Below are 20,546 nucleotides of genomic sequence, written 5' to 3' on the forward strand. Positions count from 1 at the left end.
CAAAAGCTGGGGCACATTACCATTAGCAAGGCCATGTCTGAAAGGTAGTATCTCTAGGGAAATCATTATCTACTCTAGTCAGATACACCATATTTAGAGCTTGATTTTTAAAATGCTACTAGGTTTACTTGGTTTTATGAACTGGGGAGGTCTAGGGTAATACTGGTTGGTCTCTTTTGCTGATCTTTGAGGTAAAAATCTTCTTTTGTATTCTTACTAGTAGTTTTTTATTCCAAGCCCAAAGTGTGTTTTTCCCAGATCATTATGGCAGAGTGTTAATGATTCTAATTCTGAGATTGCAAAGGGAACATTAAAAACAAAATATAAACAAAAATCCCTGAAATGCTGGGTACCCAAAAACAATTTGTTAATAAGGCAGATTTTAGAAATATATATATTGACTTGAGGTAAATATGTGCTTTCTTCTTGGTTCTAGTTTTTTTTTTATTATTATTAGAAACTAATAAAAATGCCATTTCACTAGCACAGCTGGAGATAGTGTCAGCGTCCAGTAGTTAGGAACATATTGTCCTCCTAGTGAGACAGTAGAACTCATTAGTGAGACCGGCAGCTTGGCATGCTGAGCCAATCAAGTGAGATGCAGCTTCTGTGAGAGAGGAAGAATGCTCATTCAAGTGCTGCATTGTTGGGGGAGTTTTACAGAATAGTGAAAATTGATTTGTTTCGATCCTATGTAATTATGGAATACCCTCTTCCCCCCACCTTTTTTTAAACTTAGGCTTGTTTTGTAAAAGTATGAACTGTAAAAATAATATGAGCAGTAGTAGAATTAATGCCACAGATATGGCCTTCCTATTTATAACATAGGCTTACAAGAGAACAAAGAAAGTCACTCTCTTTTTCTTTTTAAAATTTCCTAGTTTAGTCTTCTTATCTGGAACAGTGATCATCAGGTATAAAGTAGGAGCTTAGCAAACCAAAGAGAGTGCAGACATTTCAAGAGGAAAAGAGCAGAGAAGCAGCAAGTTCACCAGGGTGGAATGGGTAAATGCAGCCTTCAGTTCCTGTCTGCCCTAGAGTCTGGGGCTGGCCTAGAGGGCAGAAAGAGGAGGGAGACTAATTACAAAAAGCAGATTTCAGAAGTAGATTTCTAGAGAGACTGTGATCTTAGCCAGGAAGAAAGTTTTGTTTTTAAGTGTTAGCAAACACAAAGGGTCAAAGAAAAACACAGGTGTCAAAAAGGCCACAATTATCAGGGAATCAGAGAGGCCTAAGAATTGGGAATGCTGGAGCAGGGAGGCGGAGGGTGAGGCGAGGGCTTCGTTCGTGAGTTACGGCAAGCTTGGCTCTTTTTAAATGAGGGTTTCCCTGCTTTTTTTCCCCTTCCAGTTTTATTGAGATATAATTGACATAAAACACTGTATAAGTTGAAAGTGCACAGCGTAATGACTTAATATACATATATGTTGTAAAATGGCTACCACAATCAAGTTTAGCTAACATTCCTCATAGTTAAAATTTTTTTCCATGTGCTTGCTGATTTTTAATAGGGCTGATAAAAAGGATCTTTTTCTTTCATATTCTTAGAATACTTGAGCTAAGGCTGCATAAGCACACAAATATCAGATTTAGAGGTTTGGAAGTCCATTTCAGCTGGAAGGACATCTGTCCTGTGCAATCACCTCATGGTCATGAGAAGGCCTGAGAGGAGTTCTTTGACTCCTCCCCAAAAAGGATAAAATTAATTTTTACTTCATCACTGAAGTTAGGTTAGGAAACGTCTTTCAGAATGGCCAGGGGCGGGAAGGAGAGTGATAAAAGGTGACCTTGGATTAGGAAAATTTGTTCTTCAGAGGCCCTTGAGTACAAGTGCCATAGCCTTTGACTTTGCCTCTCTAAAGAAGGCTGGTTACAGTGTGGGAAGCTCGCAGTATGTCACTGGAATACCCATGAGCTGAATACAGACTCAGCATTCTTGGAAAATAAAGCTACATTTGTAACTGTGCTTAGAATATGTATTTTTAACCCATGGCAACCAGAGTGTAGAGTTCCATCAGACAGATGTCTATATACATTTTTATGTTTTAGCCCAATTAAGATGTTGGCTTATTGAAAGTAAGCATCCATGGGTAAGAATGGATGCTTAACCAAATACATAAAATCTGATTGAATGTCTTAGGATAGATGGGATTTATTTACACAGGCTCATCTTCAAGCATATGTAAGGAAATCATAGACCCCCCCCCAGTCCCCTGAGAAAGGAAAGGAGACATTTGAAGCTTTCATTTTGTGAAACTGATTTCTAGGCAGGAGTGCTAGCAGAAGGAAAAGGACCAGTCTCTTCTATTGTCAGTGCCACGTTTTCAGTATGGCTGTGACAGCCTAAAACCTATTTTGGGCAGAGTGGTTGGGAGAATCTTACCTTCCTCCTTCAATCCAGAAACCTCTGTTGGTAACTTCAACCCCTAACAATACTGGGAAAACTGGCGAGTTAGGACTTACACTCTTTGCAGAGGAGGGATAGAGGGAACAGCTAAAAATAAGGAGCTTATAGTCTGTGTTTCCTGCCATTCCTCTAGAATGGTGATGGCTTTTTAAGGAGTTACAGACCTATCAGAGTCTGATTAAAACAGTAGGGGCCTCTTTTCAAAAAAATGTACCAGTGAAGGAAGGCTCTGGAGGAATGTCAGGGCTTTGTGAAAATGCTCCAGAAGACCAGAACTGTTGTGCCCTCTGTCATGAAGGTTGGGGAAAACAGCACCCCTTTAGATCTCCTGAACTTAAAAGCACCTGGGGGATTCTGCAAGCCCCGGATCCACCGAGAACTCTGTCTAACAAAGGGACTTTGAGGCACATTAATCATAGGCACAGCTACTTGAAGGAGGTGGCGGGTAAAGGAGGCAGGTTGTACCTCTATAGCAAGCCATCTCTTAAAAGTCAAAAGGCTGTGGGGTAGTGGCAATGGTAGTGGGAATCAGGCAGGCCTGAATTGCAATCCTGGTATCCATCCATCACTTTCAAGCCTTGTTTAAAGAAAAAAAAAAAAAGAAGAAGAAGAAAATATATGTACATGTGAATTGTGAAATATATGGAACTGCAAGGAGTATGCGCTTAGAAAGTAGATAGGCCTGGGTTCATATCCTGTCTCTGTTCTTTACTAGCTGTGCTGGCAGTTTGATTTGAAAAGTGGGGATAACCAAGCCATTGTGTGGGGTTATGACAAGTAGTGACACTGGGTGTGAAGTGCCTGGTCCACAGTATGTGCTTAGTAGTGTAAGGTGGCTGATGGTAAATATCCTCCTGGAGATTAGATGTATGTTCACCTATTGTTGTAACCTCTGTGTCCCAAAGCTCTTTTGAAAATTTCAGTTTCCTAATCCATTTGGCAGACTCAGGGCTTCCCCGTGACCACTGTATGCTGATGAGTGGAGTAGTACCCCAGCCCTGAATCTGGGTCTCAGGGTCAGGATTATCTTTCTCTCTGCTTCTTCCCTTTTGCTCTGTTTTGAAAATGGCTAAGAAAAATGATTTAAATCATTTAATCAGGCAGGAATAAGTAACTGCTTGTCTAAACTCATCCTTCAAAGTAACAGACCTGAATTTAAGGTTCAAGGATATTCTGGTGTCTAGGGCTTAAAGTAATTAGCTCCATCTTAAGCACATCTAAAGCTATAACATTTGAATTGTATTGACGGTTTTGTTGTTATATGTGATACTTAAAAAACTGAAGCAAATGCCAACTTTCAATGCCTACTCCATGATTTGTTTGTTTTTACACAAAAACCAAAGTATAAGCTTTTTATTTTTAATATTTTGTCATCTCCCTGGAAGCTCCCTCTTACCCCACTTCACTTTGCCTCACTTTGCCTCCACTCACTATGCTTCCCCATGTCCACAGCCTCTAGCAATGATACGTTTTGTGCTTAGTACAGCAAAGTTTGAGGAACGTATATAAATTGTTGCTCCCTTGAAACGGAGCATAACTATACAGGCAAAAGAGGAATCCAGGATTCAGAAGGTAAAGATACTTATAAATTGGCATTTGCTTGCTTGCCTTGCAGCAGTACATTCCAGAGTTTTCTCCACGAGGAGGAGGCCAGGGGAAGCTAATAATAGGTTAGTTATCTCTGTACAGGCAGTGTTAGCTCTAAGATTTTTTTTTTTCTTTAGTTGATAGCATTTTCTATATTGTTTTTTTAAACAAGCATTGAAGCTATTCAAATTATAATATTAGATACTGCTGTAGAGCAGTGTATGTGAGATGGAGGTTTTGATGTAGAGCACCTCACTGCTGAGGTTTTACACTGACGTTCTCCCTCTCCCTCGTAGGACACTTGGTGGTGTTCCCACACAGGCACCTCCGCCTCTTGAAGCAACCTCATCATCACAAATCATCTGCCCAGATGGGGTCACCTCAGCAAACTTTTACCCTGAAACTTGGGTGTATATGCATCCATCTCAGGACTTCATCCAAGTGCCTGTTTCTGCAGAGGACAAAAGTTATCGAATCATTTATAATCTTTTTCATAAGACTGTGCCTGAGTTTAAATATAGAATTTTGCAAATACTGAGAGTCCAAAACCAGTTTCTTTGGGAGAAATATAAAAGGTGAGTCAGCAGTATGAAAAGTTCCAGAGCTTTTCTTGGTGTAGCTAATGACAAATGCAGAACATAATAGTAGAGACCTGCATAGAACTTAATGTCATATTTGTTCATATATTAACTCACATATAATTCTCATAACAGACCTACAAGAAAGATTATTACAATCTGCATTTTACAGAAAGGAAACTGAGTCACAGAAAAGCTTGGTAACTTGCCACAGGTCATACAGCTAATACGATACGGTGCTGGAATTTGAACCTAGGCAGTCTAGCACCAGAGGCCTTGTTCTTAATCGCTTTACTATGCTGCCTCAAGTCAGCAACAAATTAATGTAATTCAGAGGGGATACATGTAGATTTGAGGAACCTCAGAATTAAGAGACTCTCAGGTTGGTGGAATTAGGTAAGGAAGTCACCCTGAGAAGATGTGAGAACTAGATTTGAAATGGAAGAGAGAGCAAGTGAACAAATGGTTGATGGAGAAAAAAGGGAAAGGGCTTTTCTTGTCTGCAGTGGAAAAGATAAGTTTAAACTTTTAGTATGATCTTTGATGACATTTTGCCCTTGGTAGCTATTTTAACATTTCCTCCCCATTGAAACCATAAAAAGAAGTTTACGACTACATCATGCCTATTAAACTGATCTATACCTTCATTTTTCTGAATTCCCTGTCCACTCTTTGCCTTAGGAAAAAGGAATATATGAACAGGAAAATGTTTGGCCGTGACAGAATGATAAATGAGAGACATTTATTTCATGGAACATCCCAGGATGTGGTAGATGGAATCTGCAAGCACAACTTTGACCCTCGAGTCTGTGGAAAGCATGCTACAATGTTTGGACAAGGCAGTTATTTTGCAAAGAAGGCAAGCTACTCGCATAACTTTTCTAAGAAGTCCTCCAAAGGAGTCCATTTTATGTTTCTGGCTAAAGTGCTAACTGGCAGATACACGATGGGCAGCCATGGCATGAGAAGGCCCCCTCCCGTGAATCCCGGAAGTGTCACCAGTGACCTGTATGACTCTTGTGTGGATAATTTCTTTGAGCCTCAGATTTTTGTCATCTTCAATGATGACCAGAGTTACCCTTATTTTGTTATCCAGTATGAAGAAGTCAGTAACACTGTTTCCATTTGAAAAATCTTGGTACTGCTAAATTATTTGTATAAACTCAATCCAGCATTTGTAGCAGGTTTTGGATGGGTGGGCCAGAGTGGGGAACAGCATTGACATTAATAGGGCACTTTTAAGACCCATTTTTTTTTTAAGTTGCTAGAAAGTGAAATTTTTTTTTAAGGAAAAATACAAGTTTTAAAATGACCACTTATTCTTTAATTATTTACTAATTGTTGTTAGTGTACTCAGTGTGGAAAAGACTACAGATTGCATACTCTTTTCATTCACACCTGTACATATAGGCAGCAGTGTTATTAGAAGCATTTTTTATAAAGAAACTGAACAGCCTAACTAATTACATGTGGCTTAAGCCTGGTAGAAGTTTGGCCAAATGAAATGGAGGCTGTGAGCAAAGTGAGGATTCTATTTATTTACAAAGATTAAAACTGACTGAAACTAGTACTACCATATTTAATCCCTGTGCAAAGCATCACTGCTGTGGTGTAGGATAAGTTCATGACATTCTGGTGGGTGGAAAGAAATTTCTATTTCTATCAGTAGGACTGAAATATGTCACCCAACCAGAGAACATCAATGACTTTAACTGTTCTGCAGAGTTTACCCGAGAACTCAGAGTTCTGTTTAGAGGAAGTAAGAAAAAAAAAAAAAAAAAAGGAACCATTTGAAAAGTTTGTCACCAGCAAAATTTTTCATTAACTAGCTACATGAAATGAGATTCTCGTGTTAAACTTCAGCGTTGGAAAAAACAGTCTCTTTCATTATCATCCCACCCCAGTTTGAAGGAGTTGGGCATCTAATTTGGTTAAAGCCAGTCCCGAGAATTAGAAGTATTACTTTATTTTAGGGTTCCAGACCTAGGCCCTGACCGAAGGTTTTAGAGGAAGGAAGTACATCTGTAACTGAATTGGTCAGGTTTTTTACTGTGCTTTGCACAAAGTAGACCCTCAAAAAAAAGTCTTTGTTGACATGGAAATATTGTTAAAGGTGGAGCTCCCACCCTTCCACCTGCTTTGCCAGATGCAGCTGGGTTCCCTGGCCAACTCTGTATTTTACACTACTTCACAGAAACACACACTTGGAAATTGTGCCACTGGCCCAGCAGGAGCAGTGTTAGGTGAACATGCCACTGCCTCAGCTCAGAGAGGTAGCAGCTTGGTGTACTTCGCCTTAAGTAAAGCAAATGGACCTGGATTTATAAAAGCAGTAGTGGTTGTTCACAAAAGAATTCACCACGGAATTCTTTCAGGTACCAAGCTCCCCTAGTATGTTTGTGGTTATTTCATTTACACACAACCCTTCAGGAACTTCTGTGTTGTTTAAAGCAAGATCTATCTATCCTGATGTCTCAGTGACTCGGCCTGTTTAAGCACTTACCAGGGCTTCCACACAGTAATTTATTTTGCCCTAGTAGATCTTGTTGTTTGCTACCATTGGCATGAAGCAGCCCACTGAGGCTGGTACAGTTGTCCTTTCATTCAGTTGTAACTTGTAAACCAGTGATTCCCAATCTTTTTCAAGTTAAGACACCTTACCGTTGCTTATTTGATTTTATGAAACTTGTTCCCTTTTTTCTCCCTAAAGGAAAAAAAAAAGCTTTATGACATATTTATTTTTTTAATAAAACTAAGCAAAAATAAAAGTTCTGGTAATTCTTTAAAACTTTTTCTTGTGGTTTTGGTTCCATTTAAGACAACTGCATTCGACACGTAGTGGGTGATCTGTAAATGCTGATCGATTGCTTGAATGAATGTGTGATTGAATGACTGAATGAACAGACCTAACCAGAAACTGCTGCCTAAACACTTGTGCTCTGAGAATCAGCAAAAAATACATTATCTGGCAGTCAACTTCAACTATAAGTCACAAGAGAATAGTGAATATTTTATTTTGCAGGTAAGTGCTTGAGGGAAAGGGACAAGTTTTATTTCAGCAAACTGCTGTAGTAAAAAATATGACCAGGTTGTCCCCTGCAACAAGTGCTAAAGGAAATATAAAAAGTGTAAAAATCTCATCTGCTCTCAAGCACCTCCGCTTTCAGCTAACCTAAAGTGACCCAACTGGTAAACGTGAGCCTCTCTGACAGTACTTTCTCTCCAGTGTAATGATTTTTAAATTCATGTATAGTATTGTATGTTCTAACTAAGCAAGAACTATGGAATCAGACTAAATTTTGTAATGGTTCCATGGATTTAAAACATACTGAAAAGCATTCAGTAAGTCTATCTCCCTACTGGCACAGCTGTAATTCACACCATTTCAGAAAGCTGGAACTCACTCTTAAACTATGGTTAAGATTTTCAGGGGGAGTCTGCAAACTAAGATATTCCAGTGTCATACAATTCTGTAGACAGGAAGGTTTATGTGTGCAAAGTTAATAAATATTGGGCCTTTGTATTTATAAATTCTAAAACCCAACTCCACCTTTTGCTATAAACCTCTTTTAGTAAATGACTTAGATATAAAAATAATTATTAGGGCCTGAAATACTGATCTTTGAGGATGAATTTTTGTTATACTAGGTCTGAAAATGGTCAGAGGGTTTTTTTCCCTCCTTTATTTAAGGAAGGTAAGATGGTTTCATGTGGTTAGTTTACTCATCTTTGTAGTTATTTTCTGGTTTTTTAAGACTACAAATGATAAGAATGTTCCAACTTTGAGACCCTATAATGCAAATTTTTGTAAAGTGCTGTACAAATCAATAGCATTTATTTACAAATTAAGAGCCAGAAGCAGTATGGAGGCTCCTCAGAAAACTAAAAATAGAATTACCATATGATCCAGCAATCCCACTCCTGGGCATATGTCCAGACAAAACTCTAATTCAAAAAGATACATGCACCCCTATGTTCATAGCAGCAGCATTCACAATAGCCAGTACATGGAAACAACCTAAATGTCCATCAACAGATGAATGGATAAAGAAGATGTGGTACATATATACAATGGAATATTACTCAGCCATAAAAAAGAATGAAATAATGCCATTTGCAGCCACATGGATGCAACTAGAGATTATCACGCCAAGTGAAGTAAGAGACAAATACCATATGATATCATTTACATGTGGAATCTAAAAATATGACACAAATGAACCTATCTACAAAACAAACAGACTCAGAGACATAGAAAACAGACTTGTGGTTGCCAAGGGGGAGGTGGGCAGGGAGAGGGATGGATTGGGAGTTTGGGGTTAGTAGATGCAAACTATTACATTTAGAATGCATAAACAAGGTCCTACCGTATAGCACAGGGAACTATACCAAATCTCCTGGGATAAACCATAATGGAAAAGGATATTAAAAAAAATGTATACATGTGTGTAACTGAGTCACTGCTATACAGCAGAAATTAGCACGACATTGTAAATCAACTATATGTCAAAAAAAAAGAAAAAGCCAGAAGCATTTTCCTTAGAAATGATAGTGCTGGGTTTTAAAAACAGACCCATCTAGTTTATTGATTTAGGTACTCTTATTGCAGGCAAGTTAGAGAAATAAAACAATACTTTTCCTTCGCTTGCTTACCTTACTCATAAGCTATCATCATCATAGGTAGAAAAATATGTTATCGAAGAGTTTCATCAGCATTATTAGTTGGTCTTATTTTATTGCTTTACTCACTCTTCAGCATATTTTTTGGGAGACTAACGCCTGAATAGAACTCTCATATGGCAGCTCTTTTAAGGCTTTAATCTTACATGAATGTGGAAGATTTGTGTGTTAGAAGTGTTTCATGAACACTGCTAAATCCTCCAAACCAGAGCAAAGATGCCCACCCACTTTGATGATGTCAGAATTTTATGGGCTTAATTGTTCTTAAGTACCCAATTAATAAGATGAAAAATGACCAAAAGCTTCTATGAATTCAGTGATCTTTTAAAGCAAATTCATATTAATATCACAACAGTATCTACGTTTGATATGTAGGATATATTTAGTCTACAGGCAACGTTTAGTGCTCACATGGATTAATGGGCTCCTTACGATAACTCCCATATGCTGCTAAAGTTTACAGCCAACAGGCTGGAAACCACTGGGCTAGACTATTTCTATATTCAAGTTTTATGTCTATCTCAATTATATCCAGTCCTAAAATAGCCTTAATCAAATCAGCTAAGAGGCTCAACCCAGTGTTCAAGAGCCTCTAACCCCTTCTAAAATAACAAGTTTTAGGTGCCAAATTGTCATTTGTGGGGCCTTATGTCCACATACATCAGCTGCACTTCAGAGTGTTTCACAGCACATTAAGGACTGCATCTAACAGATCTGAGTGGCAAGAGAACACTAAACAGGTGCTGTTGAACTACATGATAATGCAAGACTCTTCAATGCTAATATGAAATTCTTGTGCAACCATCAGTTTATAAATCTTTTTGAGGAACAATGATGGATTTGGGGCATTAACCCACACTTTTCTGACAAAGGTCCTACTTGAAGGTTTGCATTTCATAGTATCTTGGTTAAGGATTTAAATCATAATTTCTAAGCTGAGTTCAATGAATTGTTCCACTTAGGAGTGGCAGCCATAAATCTAATGAGAATTACTCTCAATGATCTAAGCCAACTGAACCCAGTAACTACAAGCTTTAGTTCCAACCACTCATAAATGTAGCTGAATTTCTTCTAAATGTAAATTTCTACCCATATGACTGCATTTTCTAAAAATACAAGTTTGTGGTCTCATTTATAATTAACTTGTAGGCATATATAAGTCAGTGCTGGATAGGAGTAGGAATGCAGATTTTGTGAATCATTGTTACTCAATTTTGCAGTGAATTACTGTCATCAGAGAGCAGTGGCTTAGTCACAAGTCTGTTTGAGAAAGTTACACGATCTTAGTGTGTGGCTTGTGGACTGAGATGAAGAATGTAAAGCAGCACAGTGCCTGGCTCATGGTATGCAATCAAATTTTAGCCAGTGGTAGTAATAATAGAAGTAGTAGTAGGGTAGCCTGAATAACGTCCCCAAAATATCCAAGTCCTAATCCCAGGAACCTGTGAATACATTATATGGCAAACAAGGCTTTGCAGACATGATTAGGGTCTTGAGATGGGGAGATGATTCTGGATTATCCTTGGATGCCCAATGTAATCACAAGAGTTCTTGTAAGAGTGAGGCAGAAGGTCAGAAAGAGATTGGAAGATGCTATGGTGTTGACTGTGAAGATGGAGGATGAGGCCATGAGCCAAAGAAGGCAGGTGGCCTTTAGGGGCTAGAAAAGGTGAGGAAACATGCTCCCTTAGAGCCTCCAGAAGGAACGCAGCCCTGCTGACGCCTTGACTTTAGGAATTCTGGCCTCCAGAACTGTAAGATGATACATTTGTGTTATTTTAAGCTACTAAGTTGGGTAATTTGTAACAACAGCAATAGGAAGCTAATACAAGTAGTAAATATATAGAAATTATATTGAAGAATCATCAGGAAGCTGTTCTAATATAAATTAGTAATTAAAAAGAACACTACAAATATGAAAAATTCCAACGCTTGTTGGAAATTTTTAAAGGTTATGTGAAATCCCAAGAGAGTAGACCACCCGTGGCTTCCCAGGAGTGGTATACATGCATACCAAAGACAAACCTCACTTAAAATAAGGCTGCTTCTAAGAGGTATTTAAAGACTGAATAAAGACAAGCACTGTAGTTGGTCAGATAGCCCAGTCTTCAAGAAAGACGGGAGACAAAGCAAATTGCTTTTGAGAAAGGGTTGGTGAAAAAGATGTAGGGATGAAAAATGTTATCACTGAGATTGTCCAATAGTGGGTTTACTTTGAAGATTCAAGCCTCTTTTGAGTGATCTTTTGTTCCTACTAGGAAAGAGTACACATCTATTTAGAAAACATTTGTTGACTAGCTCCTAGAACCCAGGGAATTCCTCCTTGAAAGGGCACTGCTCCAGGATATATAGTAGCTTCCTTTAACTTAGCAAGGTACAGAATTTTCCTCAGCCCCTTGTTAAGGAATATCAGAAACCCTTGTCTTTTTACTGCCTCAAACTGAAAGATTAACTCCACTCCTAACCAGCTCCTATTTTTCTGTAATCAGGAACTTCTTAACAGAGGACCTCATTCGGAGCTTTGTTTTGAAGGAATGAGCATCCTCTTAGCTTTGCTTTTCTCTGTTACACCTTCCTCCAAAGAGTCTTGTGGACAGGGTCAAGGTAATCAGTTTGTTGTGGTAAAAATACATAAAGATGTCTTAAATCATAATGAATACAATGAATTCTTTACCTCTCATAACAGAAATCCAGAACAGGTTATTCCAACACTGATTAATTCAAAGGTGCAACAGCTCCCAGGATTCTGTATGATGCTCTTGGTTCTCCCCTCATGATTACAAAATAACTGCTCTGGCTCCAAGTACTACAATACATCTCATTTGTGACATCCAAAAGTAGGAAGAGATGATCCTCATCTAGTGCCTTTTATTTTTTCTTTCAAGAGTTAGTAAATCTTACAAAAGCCTCCTAGTTGACTGCTATTTTTATCTTTTGTCCTGGGTTGCATCTGGTGACCATGTTTAAACCAATCCCTGGCAAGGGGGACAGAATCACTATGAAAGATGTGGACTAACCAACAGTCACTCCCTAGGGCAGGGGACTAATCCATTAAGCAAGTGATCACCCACACCTGAGCAAGATTGGGGTTTTGTTAGGAAAAAGGAAAATGGCCATTGGGGAGAAAAACCAACAATTATCTATCTCAAATATTGTTTTTCAAGGTTAAATGAAGGAATTGTATTAAAGAGCACCCCTTGGGGAAGTTTTTCAATCTATTTAACAAAGACCCTGGGTACCCATTTACTTAAAGACCAAATGGTTATGGAAGAAAAACATTACTTCAGAAAGCTTATAAACTGACTTAAAGCTGGATTTACCACTGTCTGGTCTGTGAAACTTCCAGATTCTAAGTGGAGCTATTTTTAATATGAAACTTTGGCCCTTATAATGGACGGACATCAAAAAGACCGTGCAGCATGGAACGCAGAAAACAACCTTAGCACCATTATCTCCACGTGGGGTAACTTTAGCAGGTTAGCATCAGTTTCCTTATAATAAATAACCTCATGGGCTGTATAAGGAATAAGAGAGAATTCATGTAAAACCTTTAGCACAATAATAAATAATAAAGCTGACTTCTTGTTACTTGAGTCCAAGGACTCAAATGAGGCAAACTTGAAGATCTATATTTGGGAGTAGGGATAAATCCCTGTAAAGTTAAAGTATCCAGTTTCCTTGGTTTTAGACTCAAGATCTCCTACTTCCTAATCACAATTTTTACAACTATAAACTACAAACATTAAAAAAATACAGCTAAGTAAAATATAATGAAAACATACTTCAACTAAAAAAAAAATAGAATTGACCACACACACACACAAAAGTTAACTGTCTACCCCATCTCTTAGCATCAATGCCAACCCCTCAGCTTTATGGAACTGCTACAGAAGGCTGGGGTTCTCACTCAGAATTTGGGAGGGGAGGTAGGATTGGCAATGGGCAGCATCAGAAATGGACACTCCATCCCTCAGAATTTGCTGGGACACTATAGGCCTTGAGTTTGTGGCAGTGAGATAAGCCTATTTGGAGACGATAAAGTTAAATTATCTCATTATCAGCAAGCAAACTCAGTAGCTTTCTCCATTAATGCACACAAACATATCATGGAATTAAGATATTACCAGGCAGTACCTGACTGAGAAACTCAGGAATACCCCATCCTTGGTGTGCCCCGTTCTGCCTTGGACCCATCACTTCACCTTCCCACAAGATCTCTGAGGAGGTATTTGCCCAAAGGAAGCAAAGCAAAGAGACTCTTTATTATCATCTGGGGTCTTGACTGCAATCTCTTAATACAGTAAACTGGACTGAGGGTTGGAAGGTGGAAGGCTACTTTTTCTACTATTAGTTAGGACCAAATGCCCTCAGATCTAGCAGGATATATAGAAGCCCTGCTTCAACTACTCCCTACTTCCAATGCCTTAACTGGGGTTAAGCCTTTACTTCTATGATACAAAGAAAGACCACTTTAATTCACTTTCCTGTCAGCTCTAAGAAGAGAAAAGTATTCATTATTTAGAGCAAGGGTTGACAAAATTTTTCTATAAAGAGCCTGATAATAAATATTTTAGACTTGGTGTGTCACACAGAATCTCACAGCTACTGAACCCTGCCATCGTAGCACAAAAGTAGCACCAGATGTTGTGTAAGTGAATGAGAATCGCTGTGTTCCAATAAAACCTTACTATTAGCCTGAGGTCACCTATGCTGTATACCACTTTTCATTCAATGTAAATAATTGAACCATAGTTAGTTTATTTGACTTGTTACTTGAGATGTCCAGGTACTGTATTAAATTTTTGCTTCTCGCTCCTACTGTAGCTGTGCTCCTAATTACAGGGAATGTATTATTATTACTTGTTAATATTTTATTTTCTTTCCCTCCCTATCCTATATTAGACTATATTCAACTCAAAGAGAAAACTGAAAACCTTTAAGAAGTCTAAGCCCTTGTGGCTGACGTTACTTGTGAAGGCATGTTTTTCACTTTGGGGTCAGTGGTGGATCATGAGGCCACTATGAGAAGGCTTCCATCATTGCACTGATAGACACACCAGTTGAAAGGCAGTCCCATCCTTGCTGTTCTGGTTCAATAGAAACCTCCCATCAGAGGACAGAATAGATGAGAATCCAATTGGATAAAATAGTGGCAGATGGTCAGTCTCTTACTGGGGTTCCAAGTGGACGGAAACCTTTTCTGACTTTGGAATTTTCTGTCATAGGGTGGCCAAGGGCCTAAAGAAGTCCCTAAAGGCAAGAGGTCACTTATAATAATCCCCATCCCCCTTTTTCAAGAGTTAGAGTTGTCTGGATGGTGGTGGGGTTCACCCAGAGCCAAGAAATAGTACAGGGCATTTCACTGGAGACAATGAGAGACAACAGGATGGAAAGGGTAGAAACTATATTACAGAGCTATGACCATATATTTGACAAGGCTCAGGATCAGCCCCAAGTCTGAAGAGGCCTCAATGTCAGATATGCAAGAGATCAGCACTGGGACATGGGTTTTATTCTAGTCTTCTCTCCAGAAATGGGAGAAAAGGGTATCTGATGAATAAAAATGTTAGAAGCTGCAGACAGACATACCCAGAGACAAAATAAAGACCTCTAGAGAGCTTTGGCAGGTTTTCATAGAATTGCCACAGGACCTCAGAAAAGCCAGCGAGGTGGTAGTGATGGCTATGGGCTTAGTGATTATGATCTTTGGGGTGATGATGTCGGTCCTTCATGTTTTTGTTTTTGCTTTGTTTTTTTGGTCACGCAGTGCAGGTTGTGGGATTTTAGTTCCCTGACCAGGGACCGAACCTGGGCCCTTGGCAGTGAGAGCATGGAGTCCTAAATACTGGACCTCCAGGAAATCCCCCTTCATGTTGATGTTAACTGTGATGATAGCAGTGGTGATGTGGTGGTGATGGAGATGATATGGTGGTGGTGGTAGTGGAGTCATGCTCATCGTCAAGGTGGTCATGTAGGTCATGACGGTGGTGATGGTGATGATAGCATTGTTGCTATCAGTAGTGGTGGCGGTTGAAAGAGAAAAGAATAAAGACACCTAGTACTTGATCTAGAAAGAAAGTAGGGGTAATAAATTATATAGTGTCCAGCTCCACTATAAAGACTCACAAGGAAAGTATAAAAATTTTGACCTTGAGCCCTGCCTCAGAATTCAATCTGATAACTTTGGAGCAAGAAAAACAGTAGATTCAAAAGCTTCTATTGATTGTTTAGTGAGAAATAGAGACCTATGGTGAATGGTTTTCTTCTTCTTCTTCTTTTTTTTTTTTTTTTTTTTTTTGGAAGATATGTTAATGGATTCTTGATTTTGAAAGTGAAGTTTTTCACCACCTCCACTCTTGATGGCTTGATGGAGAGGGTCAGGGCTGCCTTATTGTATAACTCCAGGGAGTGTTATTCACGCATCTGTGTGAATAGCACCCTGGAGGAGTTTAATGCTCAGACTGCAGCTATGCTTAAGGCCTTGGCATGATAGAGTAGCCTGTAGTTGTCTGAGAAACTGGGGCAGGAATTCAATGAAGAGCTAAGAAGGCAGAAAGTTCTCAGAAAGGAAAGAGTAGTGCCAACAACAGGGAGACAGGCCAGGCCCAAAACTGTACAGAATCGATAAGATATTCCCAGCAGTGGACAGCAGTCCATGAACTTAGGAAGGGCATTGTGTGATACCGAAATTTTAAGTTGATTCCTGTTCAGAACAGTATTTACCCTGTGTTATCCACACACATAAGTCTTAAGGCTTATGATAGCCTTGAGTCTCAAGGAATGCTGGAAATGAGATTATGTCCACTCTTGGGAGTCATGTGGAGAAGGAATAGGATGGAAGACTACAGGTGACGGACAACTGAGCGAGGAAAGAGATATCAAGCAACCACCAGGAAAATGTAACCACCAAAAGAATTTAAGAACCTTCTGCAGAAATTCAGGGGCATGTGCTGGCCTTCTCATAAAAAAGTGAGATGGGAGGAATTGAGTTACTTCATTGGAATATTAAAGAAAAGGGTGACCCTGGAAGGCTGGAAATGTTTATTGAATATTTATGATATTTACTGAACATTTATTATGTGCTACACTATGTATTAAATGCCAGGCCTTATCTCAATTTACAGTGAGAAAATAAGACCTATAATAAATTATTTAGATCAAGAGAATGTAGCCAGTGAGTGGCAGAGCCCTATTTAAACCTATCTGCTAAATTCCAAACTCACACTCAAAAACCACTGGTCTCCAAACATTGTGATGATACATTCCTATCATTAAAAACTTTGGAGGCATGCACCACAGTCTTTATATATTTATTTACTCATAAATTATATATAATGTACATATCTCCTTCTCCACTAATAAATTATATGCATTATAAAATAGACATGAAAATAGAAAAGAGATGAAGTAAATAATTTTTAAAATGTTTTAAAAAGAAGAAATGTAGTGTTTTTATATTTATTAAATGTACACAAATATTTTTATTCTTACTAAAAAATAATAATAGTAGCTGGAAAAAGCATATCACGAATATATCCAAATGGAAGATGTCCATCACCGACTAAGCTTACTAAATCATGATAGTCATTTTTTCATTCTTAACTTCCTTAGTTTTGGAAGTCCTAACCATGGCAATCAGAGAAGAAAAAGAAATAAGAGGAATCCAAATTGGAAAAGAAGAAGTAAAACTGTCACTGTTTGCAGATGACATGATACTATACATGGAAAATCCTAAAGATGCTACCAGAAAACTACTAGAACTCATCAATGAATTTGGTTAAATTGTAGGATACTAAATTAATAAACAGAAATCTCTTGCATTTCTATACACTAAAGATTAGAAAGAGAAATTAAAGAAACAATCCCATTTACCATCGCATCAAAAAAGCATAAAATACCTAGCGATAAACCTACCTAAGGAGGAAAAAGACCTATACTCTGAAAACTATAAGATGCTGATGAAAGAAATTGAAGATGACACAAACAGATGGAAAGATATACCATGTTCTTGGATTGGAAGAATCAATATTGTGAAAATGACTATACTACCAAGATAATCTACAGATTCAATGCAATCTATATCAAATTACCAAAGGCATTTTTCAGAGAACAAAAAATTTTTAAATTTGTATGGAAACATGAAAGACCTCGAATAGCCAAAGCAATCCTGAGAAAGAAAAACAGAGCTGGAGGAATCTGGCTCCCTGACTTCAGACTATACTACAAAGCTACAGTAATCAAGACAGTATGGTACTGGCACAAGACAGAAATATAGATCAATGGAACAGGATAGAAAGCTCAGAAATAAATGCAAGCACCTATGGTCAATTAATCTATGACAAAGGAGGCAAGAATATACAATGGAGAAAAGACAGTCTCTTCAATAAGTGGTGCTGGGGAAACTGGACAGCTACATGTAAAAGAATGAAATTAGAACACACCCTAATACCATACATAAAAATAAACTCAAAATGGATTAAAGACCTAAATGTAAGGCCAGATACTATAAAACTCTTAGAGGAAAATATAGGCAGAACACTCTGACATAAATCGCAGCAAGATCTTTTTGGTTCCACCTCCTAGAGCAGTGAAAATAAAAACAAAAATAAACAAATGGGACCTAATGAAACTTAAAAGCTTTTGCACAGCAAAGGAAACCATAAACAAAAAGAAAAGACAACCCACAGAATGGGAGAAGATATTTGCAAATGAAGTGACCAACAAAGGATTAATCTCCAAAACATACAAACAACTCATGCAGCTCAATATTAAAAAAAAAAAACAAACAACCCAGTCAAAAAATGGGTATAAGATCTAAATAGACATTTCTCCAGAGAAGACATACAGATGGCCAAAAAACACATGAAAAGATGCTCAACATCACTAATTATTAGAGAAATGCAAATCAGAACTACAATGAGGTATCACCTCACACCAGTCAGAATGACCATCATCAAAAAGTTTACAAACAATAAATGCTGGAGAGGGTGTGGAGAAAATAAACAATAAATGCTGGAGAGGGTGTGGAGAAAAGGGAACCCTCCTACACTGTTGGTGGGAATGTAAATTGGTACAACAATTATGGAGAACAGTATGGAGGTTCCTTAAACTAAAAATAGACCTACCATGTCCCACTCCTGGACATATATCCAGAGAAAACCATAATTTGAAAAGATATATGCGCCCCAATGTTCACTGTAGCACTATTTACAATAGCCGAGACATGGAAGCAACCTAAATATCCATGGACAGAGGAACGGATAAAGAAGATGTGGTACATATGTACAATGGAATATTACTCAACCATAAAAAAGAATGAAATAATGCCATTGTAGCAACATGGATGGACATAGAGATTATCATACTAAGTGAAGTAAGTCAGACAGAGAAAGACAAATGCCATATGATATCACTTATATGTGGAATCTAAAAAAATGATATAAACTTATTTACAAAACAGAAACGGACTTACAGATATTGAAAACAAATTTATGGTTACCAAAGGGGAAAGGTGGGGGGAGGGATTAATTAGGAATTTGGGATTAACATATACACATTACTAGATATAAAATAGATAACCAACAAGGACCTACTGTATAGCACAGGGAACTCTATTCAATATTCTGTAATAACCTATATGCGAAAAGAATCTGAAAAAGAACGGATATAGGTATAACTGAATCACTTTGCTGTACACCTGAAACTAACACAACATTGTAAATCAACTATACTCTAATATAAAAATTAAATTTAAAAACTGTTTTAAAAACAAGAAATGTAGTGTTTTTTTATTTATTAAATGTACACAAATATTTTTGTTCTTACTAAAAAATAATAATAGTAGCTGGAAAAAGTATATCATGAATATATTCAAATGGAAGATGTCTATCACTGACTAAGCTTACTAAATCATGATACCAATTTTTTTCATTCTTAACCTCCTAGACGAAGATTTCTGTTGAAATTCAGCTAGTAAATATTCATATTTCCAGATGTCAGTCATCTTGCGAACTAATAGAGAAGTGTTGTATTTTTATATTTTTAACCTATGCCTTCAAATTCCATCGAAACTCTTCATTTAGATGACTTTTAAACGGAAAATTTCACTTCCGAATGTTTCTAAGAATGCACGAGAATATTTTTATGTGATATCTTTTAGAAACAGAATCACATAAAATGGAAACACATCAAAATATTATTTTTCAAAATGTTCTCTCCAAAGTATGTGTCTTGTGAAATATATAAGTATTTCTTATGCATAGTTTAAAAGTGAAAAGACAGTGTCACTTGAAAAGACAAAAATGTTTGTTTCGTGTTTTTTCAAAAATGTCTTCTAAGTCACTAGCGTCAGCTACTTGTCATCAGAAGAAAAAGTCAGAAACTTTGAAACATTAGTGTTTTCATAAAAATAAGAATGTATAACTCATCTTTAATGTTACCTTTCTTTTAAGCATTTTATCATGAGATAACCAGTGAATCTAGGTAAGAGACAAAGATTTTCATGGCCACAATCCTCCCATACTTATCTTATAAAATTTCACAAAAATATAACTATTTAGACAGGGTTTGGCAAATGTTTTCTGTAAAGGCCTTGATAGTAAATATATTAGGTTTTCCAGGCCATACAGTCTCTATTGCAACTACTCAACTCAGCTGTTGATGATACTAAATAGATAATATTAAACCAAGGAGCATGCTGTGTAAATAAAATTTTATTTACAAAAACAGGTATCAGGTGGGATTTGGATGTGGCCATACTTTGCGGACGCAAGACTTAGGGTGGTATAATCCTTAAATCCACTCAACGAAGCGCAGATAACCTGCCGTATGTTACTCCAAAAGGGAAAAGAGTGCTAGTGCCTCCGTCTCCTCTGGGAACCTCTCACTTTTTCCCGAGGGTACTATGTCGACTGTATGTGATGTGTCCCCATCCAACAGACAGGCCTGATGAGGGTGGCAGTGTCAAAGTTCAAAGTTGGAGAAACAAGATTTTTCTTAAATATCTTTAGATTAAAAATGAATGTAAATAGATGTTCCAAATTTTTGTCTTTCATCTCAATTGATCATTGTTTGCACCCCACTTTGGAGGTCTTCACTCAAAACTATTGCACATCTGGCTGTGAAAGCAGGTCATTGGGATAAAAATGGGAGGTGAGGGCTTCCCTGGTGGTGCAGTGGTTGAGAATCTGCCTACCAATGCAGGGGACACGGGTTCGAGCCCTGGTCTGGGAAGATCCCACATGCCGCGGAGTAACTAAGCCCGTGAGCCACAATTACTGAGCCTGCGCGTCTGG

The 20,546-nt window shown here is 37.9% G+C and overlaps 1 protein-coding gene across 2 annotated transcripts in view; it reads left to right on the forward strand.

Moving 5' to 3' along the window:
• The window catches only part of TIPARP (TCDD inducible poly(ADP-ribose) polymerase), a 28,238-nt gene extending 20,898 nt beyond the window's left edge, over nt 1-7,340 (forward strand). For both annotated transcript variants that reach the window (XM_068546145.1, XM_068546146.1), the window contains exons 5-6: nt 4,291-4,569; nt 5,254-7,340. In XM_068546145.1, the coding sequence (XP_068402246.1) occupies nt 4,291-4,569; nt 5,254-5,701 (727 nt within the window). In that variant the 3' untranslated portion in view covers nt 5,702-7,340. The remainder of the gene's footprint in view (nt 1-4,290; nt 4,570-5,253) is intronic.
• Nucleotides 7,341-20,546: the final 13,206 nt, after the last annotated feature.

The sequence above is a fragment of the Eschrichtius robustus genome, chromosome 6 (assembly GCF_028021215.1).
Source record: "Eschrichtius robustus isolate mEscRob2 chromosome 6, mEscRob2.pri, whole genome shotgun sequence".
Lineage (NCBI taxonomy): Eukaryota > Metazoa > Chordata > Mammalia > Artiodactyla > Eschrichtiidae > Eschrichtius > Eschrichtius robustus.